At 40.8% G+C, this 21589-nt stretch overlaps 1 protein-coding gene across 1 annotated transcript; it reads left to right on the top strand.

The window, feature by feature from the left end:
• Positions 1-14926: 14926 nt before the first annotated feature.
• Positions 14927-21562, top strand: LOC308233670 (olfactomedin-4-like; the record flags this gene model as incomplete). The annotated part of the gene is made up of 6 exons (XM_080640643.1): positions 14927-14989; positions 17040-17192; positions 18034-18255; positions 18429-18594; positions 18975-19134; positions 20884-21562. 6 exons carry the CDS (start codon positions 14927-14929, stop codon positions 21560-21562), a joined length of 1443 nt encoding a protein of 480 aa, XP_080496769.1.
• Between the last annotated feature and the right edge of the window lie 27 nt (positions 21563-21589).

Raw genomic sequence — 21589 nt, 5'->3', positions numbered from 1 at the left:
TGCACAATGAAAAAGCTAGGATAAGTGTATAGTGTATTAATGTAGCAAGATTGATAAAAGCAAACACTATTGAAAGTAAGAACTGCCAGCAGGCACTTTTTGCATACCAGGAAAATGGCATGACTTCTATAAAAGAGATGATTCTATGTAGAAAAATTACTTGATGAGTTGTTTGCTCATGGAAATTTTACTGGATATGATCAGGAAAAAGGAGAGGAAAATAGAGAGCTGAGTTATTCCAAATGAAAAAAAAATTGAAAATTGAGACTTACAGTTTTGGAGAAAGAAAATGTGTTAAGTGAGACAGAGACACTGAACAGAGACTAAAAGTAAAAATATCAATCAGAAATTTCTTATTTAGGGGATTAGTAGATGGATTTAGGACATTTATAATAATATTTTATTCTAATTAGTTTCCATGTTATGCTTCATTGTAAATCTCTTTAAGTGTCCCATCCCCCTGCACACAAAACATTTTCAGTACAATTATGTTATAAGCTATGATTTCTGTCAGCAGTGTTGTAATGGAAATAAGAGAAGTAGTATATTTATCAATGTCAGGGGTATTGGCACTGGTGCTGGGAGAGTAGAGTAGCTTCCAGGCTCCAAGACACATTGAGGAAATGAGCTCCCCAGTAGGACATAAAATAGTTGATCTAGGCAAAGAACTGGATTTATCATTGTGGGTGCTTAAAAAACCTTGGCCCCTTTCCTCATTATACATAGATGAGACTTCAAGGTAGTTCATTTGAACACTGAAGTTAAAAATGCACTCCATTGTCCAGAGGACTAGTGGAACTCTTATCTATAGAGTGTATTTTCTTGATTGCAAGAGAAAGTCAATTAGAAGACACACTTCTGCAGTGAGTAAGGGAATGAGGAGGGCCAGACTACAATAAAATAACATTCATGGTCAGATGCATCCAAATGTCACAAGCATTAGAAGTGAGCGAATACTATATGCTGTGATCAAAAAAAGATATAGAGTACTGCCAAGATATATATATATATATATATATATATATATATATATATATATATATATAACCAATAAGAAATAAAGCTGAGTAAAGTGGTGAATAAAACTGGATGAGGATAACAATGACAGAGAGACTAGGGAATGCAGAGGCCCTGGGCTGGAAACAGGTGACATGAATAAAGGACAGAGGCTGATGTGTCTGGAGCAGTGTGAGATGGGAATATGAGATGAGGGGTGAAGAGGAGCAGGGCCAGATCTTGTGGGAATGGAATCAGCCAAATCTCATTTTTGGAAGAGGAAACTGAAGAGCACAGAATAAGAATGGCTTTTCCAGGCACACAGTAAGAAGTCATACATGTGGAATTAGACAGAATAGAATCTCTTACCCCCTAGTGCAGTGATATTCCTTCCCATTGAATGCAGCCTCATGCTTGTGAAACCAGACTCTACAGGAAGGAAAAAACAATACCAGAGCCTGTTTTTTATTGTTTTTGTGAGCTCTAGCTGTCTTAAGTTAAGCCACATTTGACTAACCAAGGATTCTGCTTTCTGTGCCAACTTGCTAAAAATGTTCACAAATATCCAAAGAGATTATCTCTTACTCTCTTGTGGTTATTTCCATTTTGCTGAGAATGTGAATTGGCCAACAGCTGATATTTTTAAAGTTTACTGAAGGAATAATAAATAAATAGAGTCTGGACCGAGATAATTTAAAAGTACATACATCTTTCATTCTGGTAGGAACTCAAACCCATGATTATTCACCGACATGCACCAATGGCTTCCATCAAAGCTTATACCTAGAAAAACAACAAAGGAAGGGATTGTCTCTTGCACTGTCTCCATTTTCTCCTCCAACCCCTGTCTTTGGCCCAGTTATCCGTTATTATTTTTCTACCCTTCCCAGGAGAGTTTATTTATTTCTCTGGTTTTGTGGACTCTTTGCTGGTAACTCTATATCTCAGTTTTTATATATGATCTTCCTTATAAATTTCATTACCTGCTTTCCTACATCAGGGAATTGGTACTAGGATTAAAAAACACACCACTGTAGATGAATATGCTTTGCAGATTTTTAAAAAAATTTCTTTATTGATTAAAGTATCACATATTTGTCCTCATCCCCCCATTCCCATCCCAAACCCCTCCCCATGCATGCCCCCTCCCCCCTTTGTCTGTGACCACTGGTTAGGCTTTTATGCATGCATATAAGTCCTTTGGTTGATCTCTCCTCCTTACTCCCACCCTCCCCTACCTTCCCTCTGAGGTTTGACAGTCTGATTGATGCTTCCCTGTCTCTGGGTCTGTTTTTGTTCATCAGTTTATGTTGTTCATTATTTCCCCTAGATGAGTGAGATCATGTGATACTAGAAATACACTTATAAGAACCGAAAATGAGACAAGCAATAATGGTTATGCTGAGAGGCAAATGAATCAGTCTGTAGTGAGTTTCTTTCTGGGCCAACAGTTCTTTTGAGTCCCAATGTCAATGTCAAACAGTTCCTTATGTGTACGTGTCAGCAATGATATTTCAGTTCTGGATGGTGGACAAATGGTGGTAATGCAGGTCCGACCCTCTCTGGTTTGGTCCTGGGCAACCTGCAGCGACGCACAGCTGCTGACTGCTAGTATGCATCTTCAGCATCTTCCATCTCTGGACTGTTTCTCTTCTGTCTTCATGGCTGGAGCAGTCCTGTCAATTCCTCTCTGTTGCAGGAATCCACATGGTCTTGGAGTTGTTTTCTGAAAATATACAAACATATTCTTGACCAAAAGTTAATAAAGGAATCTTTTCTATAAATTTGACTTGGGATCCTTTTTCATTTTTTGCCCAAACGATTTTCCTTTGGCTTGTTTTGACATCATGTGTGTTTTTCATGGGTGTCTTGCTGTTAGCATTACAAATGAAAGTTAATTTTCTAAAGTAAAAATTTTCTAGACGTAATTTACTTACAGGATATTTTTCCTTACATGATATTCTTCTACTATCCCCCCTTTTTTATTTAAATATTAGGAGGCTTTTGGAAATTTTATAATGTAGTCTTGATAGCTTTTAAATTTTAATTTTTTGCACTAAAATATGACTGCTTTAGGTTCATTACATGTTAGCAATTTTACCATGAGATGAACTACCAATAAAATTTTTAGTTAACACTTTAGGAACAGCTTTTTGTCCAGTACCATTAGTTTTTCTAGAATATTTGTTTATTTCACTTAGCCAATTTAAATTAGTCTGAGAACTTGACTACTATTTTACTGTCAAATTTAATACTCTAACAACAATCTTATTTTACCCTGTAAATATTAGTGGAAAGGATTATTTGCCTTCTTGAGTAGGCCCTGAGCATTCCTGGTGCTAGGCTGGATTTAGATATCAAAAACCCACTTTCCCACACCATGGGTACAAGACAACTCAAACAAGTCTTGTTGCAGTGAGAGTGCAGCTGCTGTCGGCCAAGTCTCTGTCTGTTACCTGGGTCCCAATTTGAGCTGGGCATGGGAAGCGAAGCAGCCATGGGGGCAGGAGACCTCCCTCAGAAGGGGTGAGGGTTCAGACCCCTGCAATATGCTTTGCAGATTTTAAAATGTGATTCTAATGTTAGTTTTTATGTTAGTATATTTACTAATTACTACTGTCATTCTCATCTAGGACACATCACATTTACTGGTATATCTGAGCCATTATTATCATTTAAAACTCTCTTACTCCATAACACAGGGACTAAAGTCAATAATATTTCAATAACTATGTATGGTATTCACTAGACTTATCAAGGTGATCAGTGTAAGTTGTATACATCTAATCACTATGCTGTACACCTAAAATTAATATTGAGTGCCAAATATAATTGAAAAAACTAATAAAATAAAATAAAGTTCTCCCTCCCCTTTACTATTTATGGGAGAAGAAAACAGATTAGTGTTCTTCCTTCAAGTTTAAATTTACTGCCGCAGCTTCCAATGACTCTTTCTGGTGTGACTGGTTGCAGATATTCTGTCCCATTGTTAGATCATGAATGAAATTACATGTTTTGGTTCAGATTCAAAAAGAATAATTATACAAAAATCAGCAGGTAATTTTCTCACACATAAATTGCCTCATCCTATATCTTTTCCTTGTTGTGAATTCCACATCTCTTATATTAGATATAAGCTAGTAAGACCCTATCAATAAGAGAGTTGACTTATCTTCCCATCCCAAGAATTTAGAACTAACTCTATTTATAAAAAGTAGTGATCATGAGTATGTCCCTCATACCCTCTCTTCCAGATTTTCCACATCTAATCATTCTTTAGATCTTTAGCCACACTCACTCTCACAACTCATTTGCCCCCATCTTGGCCAGATACTTGCACTTTGTACCTAGACCAGTTATTGCATATATGCTTAATGTCATATGCTAATGACAATTAGATATAGTTATTGTGTTCAGAAGAATAATGTAGGGGTATTTAAAAAGAGTAACAAAACAGATTTATAACACTTGCCTTAGAAGAAAAGAGGCAGTTGGAGGTTTTTAATGACTTGTATCTGCCATTTTTTGAGCTTATATTATTAAAATAAATTTACAAATAATTTATGTCATAATTTTAGCCTAGGAGCATTCACAAAGCACCTGTTATATAAAAGAAAATGCATACAACTGGGTGTAGAGATGTAAAGCAAATACACATAACTGCAAACAATCAAGAGGTTTAGCCCAAGGAGGAAATCCACATGTAGATTTATTCAGATTATTTTATGTTTGCAATGACTGGGGTAGAGTATTAGGGAAGCACAATTGAAGCCTAATCAACCATTTCTTGGAGTCAAGGGAAGCTTACTGGAGGAGTTCATTTCTGTGATTATCTAGAATAGCACAAAAACTTTGAGCTCCAAGAATAAGGGGCACAGAACCTGTCACCAGAGGGGATTGCCTGAGACTGGGTGAGAAACCATGTGTTTCAAAGATCTGCAAGTCCAGGTTGATGGGGGAAACCATCCCTAGTGATGATGGGATTGTTCAGGGGGTTGTATGGGTTGGGCAGTGAGAAATGTGGGAGCTCAAAACTAGTCTTCAGCTGATGTAGGGAACTGACCAAAATATCAGTAGATAAGGTCTGTAAACTGTCTCATAGCTTGATGCTATTGTTGGCACTTGAAAGCTAATAATTAATCACACATTCTCTACTTCTTGTTGCAAACTAATTGTAATATAGGCATAGGAGGCAGACAGATGGATATAAAAATAGTATTCTGAGAGTATTTAATTCAAGAATGTGATATGACTGTATATTCAGATTGGCTATTTATTTATTTATGTTTTTTACTATTTTATTTCCAACTCTTAACTTTGGAGGTTATGCAGAAGAGTGAGTGAAGATTCACAGTAGAATCGCACTAGCTCATTTTTTCTGCAGAAGGCAACCATTGGTTAACAAATGTAGATGTACATATCTGCGTAAATATGTAGAGAAAGGCCTTTAGATGAGTTCTTCTCAAACTATCAATGAAGAAAAACCACTTTTTTAATTCACAAAAAATATGGATTAATACTTTCACAAAATACAATAAAATAAATAACTAGAAAAATAAAATTTAAAAATAACTAGTACATACAAATCTTATTTCTATTACTATATTCAAAAGCATAAAATACATTACAATAACTATAACCCAGAATAAACACAGAAAAAATAAAAGGCAGAAATGGTATATAATGTTTCTTGAAAGTGTGCATGTAGGTGATTAATGTAGAGAACTCATGTTATATCATGACATTTTTGTCATTCTTTAATTATAGTTAAACAAAAATTGTAAGTGGATAGTAAAAATCTCATACTTTTTGAAGCAATACTATGTATATTACTATTAGACATTTTTAATGTATCAAATAAACTTGTATCTTTCTTGGTAATTTATCTAACCATTTTGATTCATGACAATGCTACTTGTAGGCATCAATTTATAATTAAATCATTTCTGTGTGTTTGTTTGGTTAGGTTTTGCTTTCCTAGTATAAATACTAGACAAATCTGTTTCACAAAGCTCAATTAATAGAAATGGCAGAAATAATTCTAAAGTAATTTCATTATTTTAAGAACATTTATTTTTATCTTTTATTTAAAATTAGGCAAGCAAAGCTATATTTTTACTAGTCATGTCCAATGCTTATTAGTAACCACTTCCAACAATTTATCTAATGTTTTTATACTTAAATTCAAATATCTTTCTTTTGAATCCTCACCCGAACATATGCATTTTTTGTTTTTTTGTTTTGTCTTTTTTTAGAGAGAGACGAAGGGAGAGAGAGAGAGAGAGAAAGAAAGAGAGAGAGCAGTTGCTTCCTGTATGCTCCCCGACCAGGAATTGAACCCACAACTTAGGTATGTGCCCTGACCAGGAAACAAACCTGCCACCTTTTGGTATATGGGACCATGCTCTAACCAACTGAGCCACCTGGCCAGGGCCAAATGATCTTTCAATGAAAGAAATAGAGTTTAAATATTTAAAAGTCTTTGTGTGAATTTTGTTTTAATAGAAAATAAAATTCAAAACATTTTGTTAAATTTATATACTATATTGCAGATGCATAATATATATCTCATCACTTATTTTATTAAAAACTATTGTTATTTTATGAATTATGTCATAATATTATGAAGGAACTCTGATCTTCCAAACTCTACCTTCTATATGTACTTCTAAAATTTTTCCACTATTGAAAAATATTTGCATGGAAGTATTAAGAATATAAAGAATACCAAATATAGTCAAATAAGAGAGTATGTCTATTCAATTTACACCCTTAAAAAGTGGGTTCAAAAGGTTTATTATTTTCCAGAAACACTAAAAGTACATCCCATCATTTAAACACCTCAATAGAGCTTTTCCCCATAAAAACCATCATTCTTCATCAGGTAATAACTTTTGTTTTGGGCCTCTTTTCATGCTGTCACACAATAAGGAGAATAATCTTGAATTTAACTCATTAATTTTTATAATTCCACATTCTTACTGTAGCAGTAAACATATTATTCATTTTAGCCGACTTTTATTTTTAATTACAAGCTTTTTTGGTTTACATTCTGATGTAAGCTCCTTATAATCTTGGTAGCTACTGCAGGTTTATCTGTACCTATCACTGTTCCATTAGAACATACTTTTACACCAGACTTAAACTCTAAACTACATTGGTTGACATTGCATCCTTCATAGTTTTATATATAGTTCAGAGTCAGTGGGGTTTGTCAGCAAAAGTGTTGAAAGTATAACTCTTCCTTCACATCACTGTCACTCTGATATCACACATATGACAATATAACTATCAGGCTAGTAATACCTGTGCATTCATCAATTTGCAATAAAAATACTTGGCCAGCTTTATTTACTTACTAGAGGCCCGGTGCACGAAATCAGTGCACTCAGGGGTCTCTCAGCCCGGCCTGCACCCTCTTGCAATCTGGGGAGCCCTCAGGGGATGTCTGACTGAAGGCTAAGTGGGCCTAAGCCAGCAGTCGGACATCCTTAGTGTTGCTGGGGAGGCGGGAGAGGCTCCCACCACAGTTGCTGCGTTTGCCATCCTTGAGCCCAGCTTCTGGCTGAGCAGCACTCCCACTGTGGGAGTGCAATGACCACCAGGGGGCAGCTCCTGCATTGAGCGTCTGCACCCTGGTGGTCAGTGCGCATCATAGCAACCGGTCGTTCCCCCATTTAGTCTATTTGCATATTTTGCATATTTGCCTTTTATTATATAGGAGTTGTCCTGTGAGTTGGACTTCCATATCATTAACTTGTTCCTAAATATGCAAAGTTGTTTTTAGAAAATGGGCAGCCTGATTAGGGCAGGTACCCCCACAGAAAGTAGTGCAGGTTGGGTTCCTTACCCCAAACCCTCAGGAATAAATTATCACATTTGCACAGTGGGCTTGTTGTTTGTGGTCTCTGGGCCATATCTCAATAACTGCTTTCTCACACTCTAGATTACACTGTATACACACACACTCCCCAAGGAAAAGGCCAATATGAGAAGGGCTTAGACTACTCTAGAATATTAAACACACATGATTACAATAGCATTGTAAGTATTTTTACCCTTGAGGACAGATAACAAATTATAGGCAAGCTAACAGGACTGGGGTGTCACATCAGCAGAGCCAGGTGAGGGAGTAGCCAGGACAACTCTACACAGTGTGGCTTATGGAAATAGGGAGATACATTGGGGTGGGGGGGAGCCACTGGGATCGAGGTGCCTTTGGGACATTCAGAGACAACTCTTGGAGGGTCTGGCATTGTGTAATACGTTTTTCGGTAAATTGTGAATTCATTCCATGATAGTGTAATCCCCCTGATTTTATTCAAATTAGGTCTAAAAACAAATATAAACTGGGTGACATACTGTGAAACATTTGCCATTATCACATTCTATTATGCCCCTCGAAGTCAAGTTGGGGAAACTTTTTTCTGATAAGGGCCATTTGGATATTATAAAGAGCCATTTGGATAATTACAAAATTATCAACTTAGAAATTAGCCCTCTATATTTGGTCAAACATTTAGTTAATTCACCCCTAATGCCTTGGCAGGGCCAAACCAAATGATTTCACTGGCTTTATCCCACCCATGGGCTGGATCTTCCCCACCTCTGCTTTCAGTAAAAAAGAGTACTTTTTTTAAAAAAAGGAAAGAATGATATTGTGAAATGGTATCTATTATTAGGGTCCAATTGTTGCCCCATGTTCTCCAGCAAGTATGTCAGATAGGCAGAGTTTGTCCTCAAGCTGACTCTTTCCAAGTCACACTACCTTGAATAATGTGTTCGTTCTCCTGAGCTCAAGGTGCCCTGCTAGGTGCTTTACTGTAATCATCACAAGCACCTTTTTTGGGATGATACACTACTCCTCATCATACAAAGTGAAAAAAAACACACTAAAGGTAGAAGAATTAAGGTTCTTGCTTAAGGCTACGCAGTACAGGAGCCTTTTTAAACCCAGGTCTGCTGGATTCAAAAGCCCAGGCTCTTTCCATGAGTTGCTTTGTTTCTTTAAAAGGCTAAGGAGGCAGAAACAATACTAAATCATAATGACTGTACATTTCAATTGGGTTTGTCCTTAGAGTGAAATACGTCTCCATCTGAATTTGCTGCTGTCACCTCAGTGACTCTGCAGAGACCTCTCTGTTCAGTCTCTACTTTTCCCCAGGTCCTGAGTGTGTCAGGTATATACATCCTGGGATCAGTAAAGTCAGCAGAGATGACCACAGACCTCAACTAATTTCTCATTTACAGTTCACACCTGCCATTAGTAGGTCCTCCATTCTGCCATGGGCTCAGTGTCCATGCCCACCTGAGGGACTCGGAGAAGAGACCCATCAATCCTTTTCACCCACACTGGCTCTCTCCCAGCTTATCACAGGAACATCTTTGGGTTTTCTAGGTCTCCGGTGCACTGACTGCTGAATGGACAAACTGGAGTGGCAGAGACTAAAGCAGCATTGGTCAGGTAGAGGCTGGATGCCCATTCTTCATCTTCTATCCCATCTTCACAGCATTGAGGTGAAAGGCTCCTGTCACATCAGAAGTAATTCATCAGCCAAGATCAGTCACATTCTAGACAAAGTTTGGGGCTCCAGAAAATGTCTCTCCCCCATTTTATACCTGAATTTATTCCATATTGAGCCAAACACTGAAGGTCCTTCTAAAAGTGACCATGCTTGAAGAGATGCTTCAGGAAGCCTCATTGTCCTGTTGGAAAGGAGTTGAACAGACTTACTTTTTTGGGAACAACTTTGGGGTGCAAAGGAGACCATGTAGTGGAGGGTTAAGGTGGCTGTTAAGTTTGAGAACTGGGGCTAAGGTGTCACCACTCCCTTCCTCATACTCACCATTCCTGGATCAGAATAACATGGACTGAGGTTGGGTACTGGGAACAGGAAATAAAAGACAATGCTACCAAATTCCCCATTTTATTTAGGTACAGTGTTGTACTCACCCTACTTTTCTTGGGTCTTTGGCAAAGCAAGTTTTTTCTTTGGTCTTATCTGATCAAATCTGAATCTTTCAGCCTGCCTTTTAGCCATTTTTTTTTTCCCAACTCAAGATCATTCTGCATTCAAATAACCTTAGTTTAGTCTCCAACTCATCTTATTTTTTAAAGATAAAATAAAATATTTTTTATCAGATTATGAAATTGAGAACTAAGAATTTAGTGGAAAAGGACTGGGTTCCAGGAGTAATAAAAGTGCTAAGGATAATAATAACAACACAGTTTAACACATGTTAGGCATTTCCTGTGTTTCAGGCATTATTGTGCCCTATGGAATTGCTTTACATACTTTATTTTATTTATCCTTACAATATTCCTGTAAAGTAGGCATATTTATTATCCTGAATTTAGAGATAAGGAAATTGAGTATCTTGTCCAAAGTCACACAGTTTATGTGTAGCAGAAATAGGATTTCAACCGTGATAATCAGTCTTCAGAGCCTGCTCTGGATCTTAACCCCTGTGCTTAAGTGAGAATAAACAGAAACAAGAAAAATATAACCTTGAACTACATTTACCTCTCACACCTACCTCCTCCTCCAAAATCAGGGTGGGGACCACATATTCTGTTTAAATAAAAGTTTAAAGTGATTAATATATTTCATCCAAAACAATATAACAAATCCAGACTGCTGTCTGAGTTCATTTCTTTTTTTTAAAAAAAATATACTTTTATTGATTTCAAAGAGGAAAGGAGAGGGAGAGAGAGATAGAAACATCAATGATGAGAGAGAATCATTGAACAGTGGAATGTGCTCTGACTGGGAATAAAACCATGACAGCCTGGTTCATAGGTTGATATTCAACCACTGAGCCACACTGGCCTGGCTGAGTTTATTTCTTGACCTTTTTTTTTTTTTTTTTACACCAATGCCTTATTTTTTTCCATAATGCTTCCTGGTGCATTTAACATGTTCTTTGATGTCCTACTCTTTCCTGGAGGAAATATCTTGTCCCTCAGGTCCATTAGGCAGGATACAATATGTAAGCCATTCTGAATGGAATGTCTCTGAGGAGCCAGAGGTCCCCTGAGAAGGATCAATGGAAAAAGAAGAGGGAGGTGATGAGCTCTGGCTTATAACCCCAGGGAGAGGAGGTAGCAGATGGTGGGAGACAAATGACAGTCTATGACTGGTTCATGCAGGTCTGTATATCACCATTGGCCTCAAAAGCTCATGCCAGGGAGAAAGAGGATGAATGGAGTCTAGAATGGGAGTGGAAACTCAAGGCCAAGTAGAGCTGCCAAATCTGTGTGAGCTGTAAAGGCAGCTTCTCCTGTCAAGAAGAAAATTGTCATTGATTGAGAAGTTAGGCATAAATTCCAGGAGAGGAACTAGTCCTGGACTGGGATCCAGGAGCTCTTGTTCCTGGTCCCATCCCTATGTGACCGTATCTGTTCTGTACATCAGTTTCCTGATCATAGACATGGGCACACAATAGTGTGACACCTTTGAAGTAAACCACCACCAAGGAGAAGCTTCAGGACTCCAGACACAGCTCAGAGACAGTCCTGTGCCTGGGAGCTCAGGGAGATCAGAGAGCCTACCTTACTTCTCCCTCAGTGTGTCCTTTGCTGAACTCCTGACCTACAGAGGAAGCTGGGCAGTGTTGAGCTTGGATATGAGGTGAAGGACTGGGCAGGCAAGGAGAGCAAAGCAGACAGGTGGACGATGAGAAGGGTGCAGCTGCGCCTATAGAGAACCAAACACAGAACAGAGGCTAAGGCTGGAAAGTGGGAAGTGGGTCCTGGATTCTTTCTCCTCCCTGTCATTTAGTCTATGGGAGGAAATGGAAGGAACAGAAGTGGGGGCTGTGAACATGGGGGAAACAGGGAGTTGTTTCTGGAATTTTGCCAAGAGGAAGTGTGCTAATAGGGCCCTCATCCTGAGTACATAACTTTCTTACCAGGCCCCTGCCTGGGTACAGTTGTGCTTGCCCTGTGGTTTTAGGAGAGAAGCTCTCAGGCTCTCAGGGATTTGACATATCCTCCTTCTTTTGTAAAGGCTGGGCCTGTCCTGTGGTCCTGACAGAATGTTCTCAAGCTTCAAAGGAGCCCATAAGGGCTCCCATTGTGAGAGTGGCCCCATGACTCGGTGAAGCCTCATCCTTCAGAAGGAAGCTCTGGTTTCTAAACTAACAAGACTTCCATGTAGAAAAGTCTAGCCTGGATTATTATCTGACCCTATTCTGCAAGAGTTGAAGTGTGGGGATGTGAGAGAAGGCCCAGAAGCAGTGCTGTAGAGAAAGCTAGAGCACACACAGAAGCTTGATAGCATCACCCAGGGCCAGAGACCCTATTCTCTGTTCACCTGCCCCAGGTTCCTCAGTGTCCAGGACCAGGTTAAAATACCAGATGCTATATCTCATGAAGTTCAAGGACATAACTGTGGTTTTTAGGTGAAGCATGAAAAGCCTTCTTCTAGGCTGTTTTTCACCCACTTAAATTCAGATAAGTAAGGTTCTCCTACTTCCACCATTTTAACTTACCACCAATTGCACTGTTACTGTGGCATCTGAACTGAATCCAGTTGCTTCTATTGCAGCCTAAACTGGATGCTCTGCTGTACCCTCAGTGGAATCAGAACTTTCCAAGACTGAGTTCTGCATAATTCAATAGTTTTCCCATGGACAAAAGACAGAATGAAAAGAGCCACCAAGTTGAGTCAGGACATGGATATCTAAACTGGTCAATGGAGGAATTAAGTTATTTTTAAAATATATTTTTATTGATTTCAGAGAGAAAGGGAGAAAGGGAGAGAGAGAAAGAAACATCAATGATGGGAGAGAATCATTGATCGGCTTCCTCTTGCATGGCCCACAGAGGGATTCAAGCCCGCAACCTGGGCATATACCCTGACTGGGAATCGAACTGTGACCTCCTGGTTCACAGGTCACACTCAACCACTGAGCATCACCAGCCAGGCTATGACTCAGGTGCACAGAGCTATGGTATATCAAAGCTGGGGGGAGGGATGTCAGAGGATATGGGCATCTGGGAGAAAGTATTGTGTGACACTAAACAGGGACTCCATGTTTGCTGAAGGGATGAAGACAGAAGGGGCTGGGGAAATGTGAATAAAATAGAGCAAAGCTCTAGAAACTGATCTGGTTTCTGACCTGAGTGGTTAATACCTAAATAGGGGAGAGCTGTTGGTTCTGGAAGGAAAGGCAGTGGACAATACCATGGCTGCCTCCTTGAGCTATTTCCCTACTTAGCTCAGACACTGAGCCTTCTGCTTTTCCAACTAGTATCACTAGCTAGTTTCAGCTTCCAAATAATAGGAAGATGACCCCAGCACCAGTTTTTATGATTCATGCTCGATCTGTTTTCCCACCATCCTTCCCTCCATCCCCCCATCCTTAAGTTCTAGTAGCACCCATCTAGACACTGAATCTGGATAGGAATCCAATTTCATGCAGCTTAGATTTTCCAACTCATTTCTTACCTCCCTGATCTATGTGGTTCCTCCAGACCACAGGGTTATAGCCATCCAGGCCGGAGGAATTGGAGAATAAATCCCTGGTCTTGTGCAGGAAATCAGAGGGTGCAAATCTGTAAAGCAAGATTAGGTATAATATCTCATCAATTATTTCCCAGCAAAGCACAGGGCATGTCTCCCTGGAGTCATATATTCACCTAAGCTCTCTGACGCTTTCCCTAAAAGAAGTGTAGATTTCATATGCCTTTCCCTACCAGGTATTGCATGCTGGGCAAGGGACCCTAAAGCATGGGATGAGTAAGCGAGGGCTTTTATGCTGAGTGCCCTTAATATCTGAAGTTGGGGCTGCAGTGAGAAGTTGGAAAGTAACAAAGGATTTAGACAGTGAGCTACAAAGACCAAATTCTTCAATGGAAAAATAGGGGGTGACAGAAAATCTGACATCCACCTTGGCATTTGAGTAGGTGTGAGAAATACTTAAGAGGCATAGCAGCATCAAAGACACTGAACTGCGACTTCTTATCCAGGACTCAGGACCCAAACTCTTCTTTTTCTGTAGGAAGCCCAGCTGGGAGGCCAGGAGACTGAAGGTTCAACAGGCTCCTGTGGCTGTTTAGAACTAGGAGGGAACTTTCCTGAAGGACAGAAACTGATGGCTGCTGGCATCAGAAGCTTGGATAGGGGACTACATTTGAATAGTGGGGTAAGATAGAAATGTTTAAAAGCCTATAATCACGGAGGAGACAGTTTCTAGGGGTGAGGCAGGGCACATAATAGAATCGACCAACCAGTACAGTGTAGCAAGCCCCCTAGATATATAGCTTGGTCCTCATCCAAGGGCACGTGGTTAAGTTAATGGCTCTGTCCTCAAGATGAAGCAGGTAGAGTTGCATTTCCTCCTAGAGTATTTCCTCCCTCAAGGCTGAGGAAAATACTATAATCCATCCTGAAAAGGACCCATTCCAAGGTCCCCACAGAATGTATCAGGTTCCCCTTAATCTGTTTGGACAGGGTGGTCCAGCAGGACAAGGGCAGATCTCAGCATGGGGATGGATGAGAAAGATCCTGTTCATAGTGAGAAACTCATTTTCACCCCCTATTTGAAGGCACCAGTCTGTCGCAACCCTTCTCTCCCACCCCTTACTCACATACCTTCTCCACACCCTCTCCCAACCTCAGTTTGTTTAGATGTCGAAATCTGTGCCTCCTCCTAATGAGACTATTCACTTGGACCAGAGATAAAAGCCTGGGGAAACTCAGAGGTCTTAATCAATCCTGCAGCTGATACAAGATGCAACCGGCCCCAACTCTTCTGACTACTCTACTGATGCTGCCCCTGGTTATCCAAGGACAGCCTCAGGTACAGGTGGTGGAGGGATCACAAGGAGGGAAGGAGATGATTCTGTGTTTTTGACTGGCCTCCCTCATTGCTTAGATTCTTTTCAAGAACCCCAGGTTCTGGGAGACAATGAAGGTGGACAGGGATGGATGGAAGAAGGATGGAGTACCCTGCCTGCTCTGGATTCCTGGGCTTGGGCGAGCATAGGGTGAGAGGGGAAAACAAGGGTGAAAGTGAGTGGAAAGAATTCTGGGCTGTTGACTGTTCTTCATGAATCTTTATTTTATGCAGAAGTCTGCCACCCTTTACCTGTGCTAAGGATGCTAGAGCTAAGGAAGGTCAGCCTGGGCTGTTTTAAGAATGTGACTAGTGCTCCATTATCCCCCAAAGCCACACTATTAGGTTCTATTAGGTTGGAGTTGCGGCAGGAAGAAGACAATGCCAGATTAACTACCAGGGCCACAGATGCTATGTGTGGACTATTCAGAGAAAGACCGGGGACATATCTTAATTCTTGAAGACTCTGTAAAGAAACCTCAGCTGGTACCATAGGCCTAATCAACAACTTTGGAAGGAATCTTCAAAATGGGAGTGGATCATAACAATAATAGGCTAATATGAGTCTTAATAAGATACCTGCCACCCTTAGAGTCTATAATAACTAATTATAATAACCATTGGCTAGTAAGAGTCTTTACAAATTAATCTCTACATACATTTACAGTTGTTTAAAAAAATCATCTTTATTATTGAAAACATTACAGATTTCTTCCATTTCCCCCCATTGACCCTCTCCACCCCACACCTGATCCCACCCCAACTAGGTCTTCACCACACTATTGTCTATGTCCATAGATTATACATATATGCATATAAGTTATTTGTTTAATTCTTCCCCCTCCCCTCAGGCCTTCCCTCTAAAATTCATCAGTCTGTTCCATGCCTCTATGTCTTGGATATTTTTTGTTCGTCAGATCATTTTGTTAATTAGATTCCACATATGAGTGAAATCATATGGTATTTGTCTTTCTCTGACTGGCTTATTCCACATAGAATAATATTATCCAGGTCCCTCCATGTTGTCTCAAAGGGTAAGAGATCTTTCTTTTTTACAGCTGCATAGTATTCTATGATATAAATGTGCCACAGCTTTTTTATGTACTGTACTTGGGCTGTACCAGATCTTAGCTATTGTAAATTGAACTGCTGTGAACATAGGGGTGCATATATTCTTTCTGATTGGTGTTTTATGTTTCTTAGGATATAAAGTAAAACATAAGTATTCTAATTTCATACAAGGGCACTAGAACACAGAGAGTAAAGTAATTCACCCAATATCCCAGAGCCAGTAGTAGATTCAGACAGTCTGGCTCTAGAATTAGTGGGTTTATAAGTAAGATAATAGGTAAAAGGGCAAAGATACCAAAATTATGTCTCTTTTATTTCTAGAACCTTTCCTCCTCACTCTGTTTAGCTGAGGCAAAGCAAATGCCTGCCACCCTCATCCTTTCAGCCTGCATTGCACACCCACCTCAACCCAGCTGGGAGCTCTGCAGCTCCCTTAGTATATAAGCACAGGATGTAAAATAAGCATGAGACCTTTGGGCAACTTGCAGCCTGATCACTTGTTAATTATGTGACTCAGCATAATATTTTTAAAAATTCTCAGAACATCTGGGTTTTAAATTATAAAGTGTAGATAACAAGTTCTACCTGGTCATGTTCTTGTGAATGGTGATTATCAATCTAGTCTCTGGTGCCCCATGGTGCTGCTAATATTTTTTTCTTTGACAGCTTGGAATTCTCTGTACCTGCTTCTTTAAGACAAAGTAAAATTGTGGGGATCTACTAAATCTCTATAATGGGGGTACTGCCCAGAACTGCAGCCCCTAAACTGGTCTCCTGACAAGTCTCTTCAGAGTTGCTTTCCTCTGTCCCACAGAACATCCAGGAAAGGTCAGCTTCCAGTTATGGGAATTGCAGATCAAGCCAGTATATGAGGTAGGGTGATGGTGGCCCTAGCAATAGGAGCTGGAGAAGACTGTGGTTTTCGTTATGAGAAGTCTAGGAAAGAATCACTCAAACTCATGGCAGAAGAATGCCCAGACAATTAAGAACAACCTCTTGTGCAGGGTCAAGAACAACTTCTTCTTAGGCACACCAGAGCAGGGTCAGCCTCTTCTCCTGCCTCATGTTGCCTAAAAGCAGATTATGCTCCAACATATATGCTTAATGTACCTGTAACCATCATTTTGCAGCTGGTAAGACGTGTGCCAGGCTCCATAGATAAAGATGGCCTCTGCTATTGTGTGGTTTACCTGCCCAACAATGTCATCCCCTTGAAACAGTTGGAACAGCTACAGCATGCAGCCCAAGAGCTCCTGAGCAAGTATGAGCAGGAGCTGTCCAGGGTGAGTGCTGGGGCTGGAGCTGGAACACGAGGTAGCACAGGTGCAGCCTCTCCAGAACCTAGAATGAGGATGAGCTCTGGTGGTAAAGAAGGAGCTGAAGGAAGCACAGCATCATCTTTGAAGCGAATCCTTAGTTTAAAGGGAAAATTGGGCACTTTTGGGGGATCCCCAGGAGTAGTAACAGAGAGGCTTATATAGGGAGTGCTTCCTATATCAATGGGTGAATTAGTGAGTATGGATTCACTGGGAGATGGGAAGAGGATAGAGAACAGAAAAAGGCTTGGAAGTGGGATGACTAGTGCAAAGGAGGCAGGAGAGTTAAAATAGGGGCAATTGGTGGGGAGATGTGTGGGCCATGTTAGTGAGCTTGGAAGTGATGCTGTAAGTAAGGATGAGTAAACAGAAATGTCGCATCCTTACATCTCTCCATGTGTGGGCAGTGTTTTTTTGAATGGTCATTAGTGGAGCTCCTGGGTAAGGTTGATGGATTGGGCCAGACTGGAATCTAGAAGTCAGGTCATTTATTCACGCACTAAAGCATTCCTGAGAGTGTGTGGCTCTAAACAGAAAAGGAAAGAGAGAATCTGTGTGGTGTAGGGGAAAGACTTATTATTATTATTTTTTTTGCAGTGAAATGATGCTATCATTCTCAGCTGTGAAATAGGGATAATGGTAATGCTCACCTCAAGGGTTATAAATAGAAGCAAATAAGGTGAGGGATATGAGAGAATTTTATAGGTTGTGAGGCACTGGGCAGGCATGTAAATAGATGGAAAGAGCCATAGCTGTTGAGGTTTGGGAACTACCTGTTCAACCCCGCCCCCGCCCCCCCCATACCCAGGTCAATGAGTATGCACGCACCATCGAAGACAATGACAACCAGATCCTAGAAGTGAATGGTGCCCTGAAGTCCAGAAATCCTATTGCCCCTGCTGTCTCCTATGAGTCCCCAGCCTTCAACCTGCTGCGCCTGGAGCTGGAAGGAGCACAGGAGTTGGTGGCCCAGCTTAAAGCTAAGGGAAGAGTTAGAGCTGGGGACATCCTCTACCAGCTTCAGAGCCAGGTATGTGGATAGATTTAAGAATCTCTTTCTCCTATCTAGCCTCCTATATCATCTAACTGCAAATTTAACAGTTTCCCAAATCACTTCTTTCTGGGGAAGAAGACCATGAGCTGAGAAATGTGGCAGCTTAATAACACGCAGTGACCCACATCCCTGGCATCTCATTTCCTCAGGTGGCTAATGCCAGCCTCACACTCAAGCTTCTGGCTGACTCTGACCAGCGCAGCTTCCGAGCTCTCCACCAGGAAGTGGATGTCCTTCAGAGCCGTATAAGTGAATGTGAGAGGGAGAAGGAGCAAGAAGAGGTTTCCAGAAACCCTGACCAAACCCTGCCCCCAGGTGAGGCCCCAGGCTGAATTTCCAAAGATCTTATCTCCCCAATGACAGGGTTAGGCATGTAGGGCTGACTATGGTGTACTGAGGGCTGGGCAGTAAAGATCTTGATATAAAATAAGTCTTTTATTTCTGTGATTGGTGCATCACTAAGGGATGTAGACCAAGATTGCTACACTCTCACACAAGGGCATAGCCAGATACATAGATGTGTAAATACACCTATAATCAGACATACACACTGGTCTCCATGCATGCACAATCACATCTGCTTATACATGGACATACACTCAAATGCGCACATGGTTACTACACTTTCATACTCTGCTCTCTCTGGGTCATGTGCCTCATACTTATCTCATTACCTTGCCTGCTTTCTTTTCTAGGTTCTTGTGCCCATGGAGGGCTCCAGAAAGTCAGCAGACCCATTGTGGTGCAGCTCAATTGGAGAGGCTTCTCTTACAAGGCAGGAGTCTGGGGCCGAGACTCAGCACCCAACTCATCCTCTTCCCTCTACTGGGTGGCTCCTCTGCGTACAGATGGCAGGTGAGTCCAAGATGATTTCTCTTCTGCTACCAGGTTCATTCCAAATGTTCTCTACCCTACTCTACCAGGTCTCTTTGTGGCATCATCCCAGATTCTTCTATTTCAGACATGCCCCTGGGCAAATGTAGTCTAGGCTTGACAGGTTACCTCCTAGTGCTCCTCTCATGGGTTAAGGATGGACCAGACTGCCCTAAATTTCCTTCACAAATTCACTGTCTGAAATTTCGAATCCCATGGTAATCCAGAGCTGGTTCTATTCCTAGCTTAATCATATTTCTACAACAAACTCTTCTATATTTGGGCCTCAGAATCCTAACTTGCTCAGAAAAAGTTCAGAGGATAAACTTGACCAAACTTGACATGTGGAGTCAAATATATCCAAGTTTGAATCTCAGTACTACCACTTAGGATATGTGACTTCGTTTTGTTTTTAAATATATTTTTTATTGACTTCAGAGAGGAACTGAGCGGGAGAAACATCAATGATGAGAGAGAATCATTGATTTGCTATTTCCTGCATGCCCCCTACTGGGGATCAAACCTGCAACCCAGGCATGTGCCCTTGACTGGAATGGAACCTAGGACCCTTTAGTCTATAGGCTGATGTTCTATCTACTGAGCCAAAACAGCTAGGGATAAGTGACTTTGTGAATTAACATCTCAGAACCTCTCAGCCAGCTATAAAGTGAGAGTAATTAAATATATGAGACTATCATATGAGATTACATAGAAAAGTGTGGGCAACATAGTAGATGCAGATAAATATTTGTGAAAGAATGGCTAAATGAATCAATGAGTAGATGAATGAGCCCTTCAATAAACTGGCAGCCTGGCAAGGAAGACAGACACAACTCATAGACAAGGTCTTTCAAATCAGTACATATAGAAATGTGATATAGGCTCACCTAAGAAGGCAGTTATAGGAGGGAGGGGTGAACGTGGGCTGAACCAGTGGTTGAGAAACCCCAGTTGAAGCTTATCTTAGAAAGATAAGCTTTTTGCTGATAATGATGCTCCCTATTTCTACAAATATTTTCTAGTAGACAGAATATGCTTTTGCTTGTTAAATTGTCTCAAAATCTCTGTAAGTCAGGACTTACTGCCCAATCTTAAGAGATGGCAATACTGATAAGTTGGGAATAATGTAAAGGACTTTCCCAATGTGACCTTCTGGGCATAAATCTTCCTGAATCCAGCTTCAGAACTCTGTCCTATTACAGAACACCTGTGTCTCAAGAGCAGGTGGGAGGCAATGAAGTATAAGCAAAGGAGATTATCCATAAAGAAGAAAAAGTAATAGCTATCACTTGTTGATTGCTTACTTTGAGATGAATACTCTAGTAATTATATTATTTGCACCATCTTACTCCTGACAATGAGGTAATTTTTTTAAACAAATTTTATTTATGAGTTGATTAACCTGAACCAATTACTTCCTGAGACCTAGTCGCCTAGCCTGTGGGGATAAAACCTATTCAAAAGTAACTTTGTTATAATTAAATGAGATAATGCATGTACAGTGCCTATTGGGCATTGTTGCTGTTGATGTTATTATTACTGTTATGTTTTTTTTCAGTTATTCATTCTCATAGCATATTGTAAGTAAAAAGGGAAATATTAAAAATCAATTCTGTTTGAGTCCAAAGTCCCCCACTATTAATTAGAATGCCAGCCTGCCCATTTTTAATAGCAATTTGTTACCTTGCTTCTTTCTGTCACCTGATGATTCTGGTGTGGTGGTTGGCCTAGGTACTTTGACTACTACCGACTGCACAAGTCTTATGATGACCTGGTACTGCTGAAGAACTATGAGCAGCGGAAGATGGGCTTTGGTGATGGCAGTGGCAATACTGTGTACAAGAACTTCATGTACTTTAACTACTACGGCACAGGTGAAATAGCCAAGGTGGACCTTTCTTCCAACAGCCTGGTTCTGCGGCGCCCGTTGCCTGGCGCCACCTACAACAACCGCTTCTCCTATGCTGGTGTGCCCTGGAAGGACTTAGATTTTGCCAGTGATGAGAAGGGGCTGTGGGTGCTCTATGCTACAGAAGAGAGTAAGGGCAACCTGGTTGTGAGTCGCCTCAATCCCAGCACCCTAGATGTGGAAGAAACCTGGCGCACCAGCCAATACAAGCCAGCCCTATCAGGGGCCTTCATGGCCTGTGGGGTGCTCTATGCCTTACGCTCTCTGAGCACCCGCCAAGAGGAGATCTTCTATGCTTTTGATACTACCACTGGGAAGGAGCACCATCTCAGCATCCTGCTGGATAAGATGCTGGAAACGCTGCAGGGCATCAATTATTGCTCCTTAGATCACAAGTTGTATGTCTACAATGATGGCTACCTGGTCAATTATGACCTCAGCTTCCTGCCACTGAAGCATAGGCTACCAACACCACCAGCCAAAAGGCCCTATGAGGCTTGAGCTTCCGCGAAAGCTGTCAAACCCAGT

The sequence above is a fragment of the Plecotus auritus genome (assembly GCF_963455305.1).
Source record: "Plecotus auritus genome assembly, chromosome: 9".
NCBI classification, from domain to species: Eukaryota; Metazoa; Chordata; class Mammalia; order Chiroptera; family Vespertilionidae; genus Plecotus; species Plecotus auritus.
This window is presented reverse-complemented; position numbering and strand designations above follow the sequence as displayed.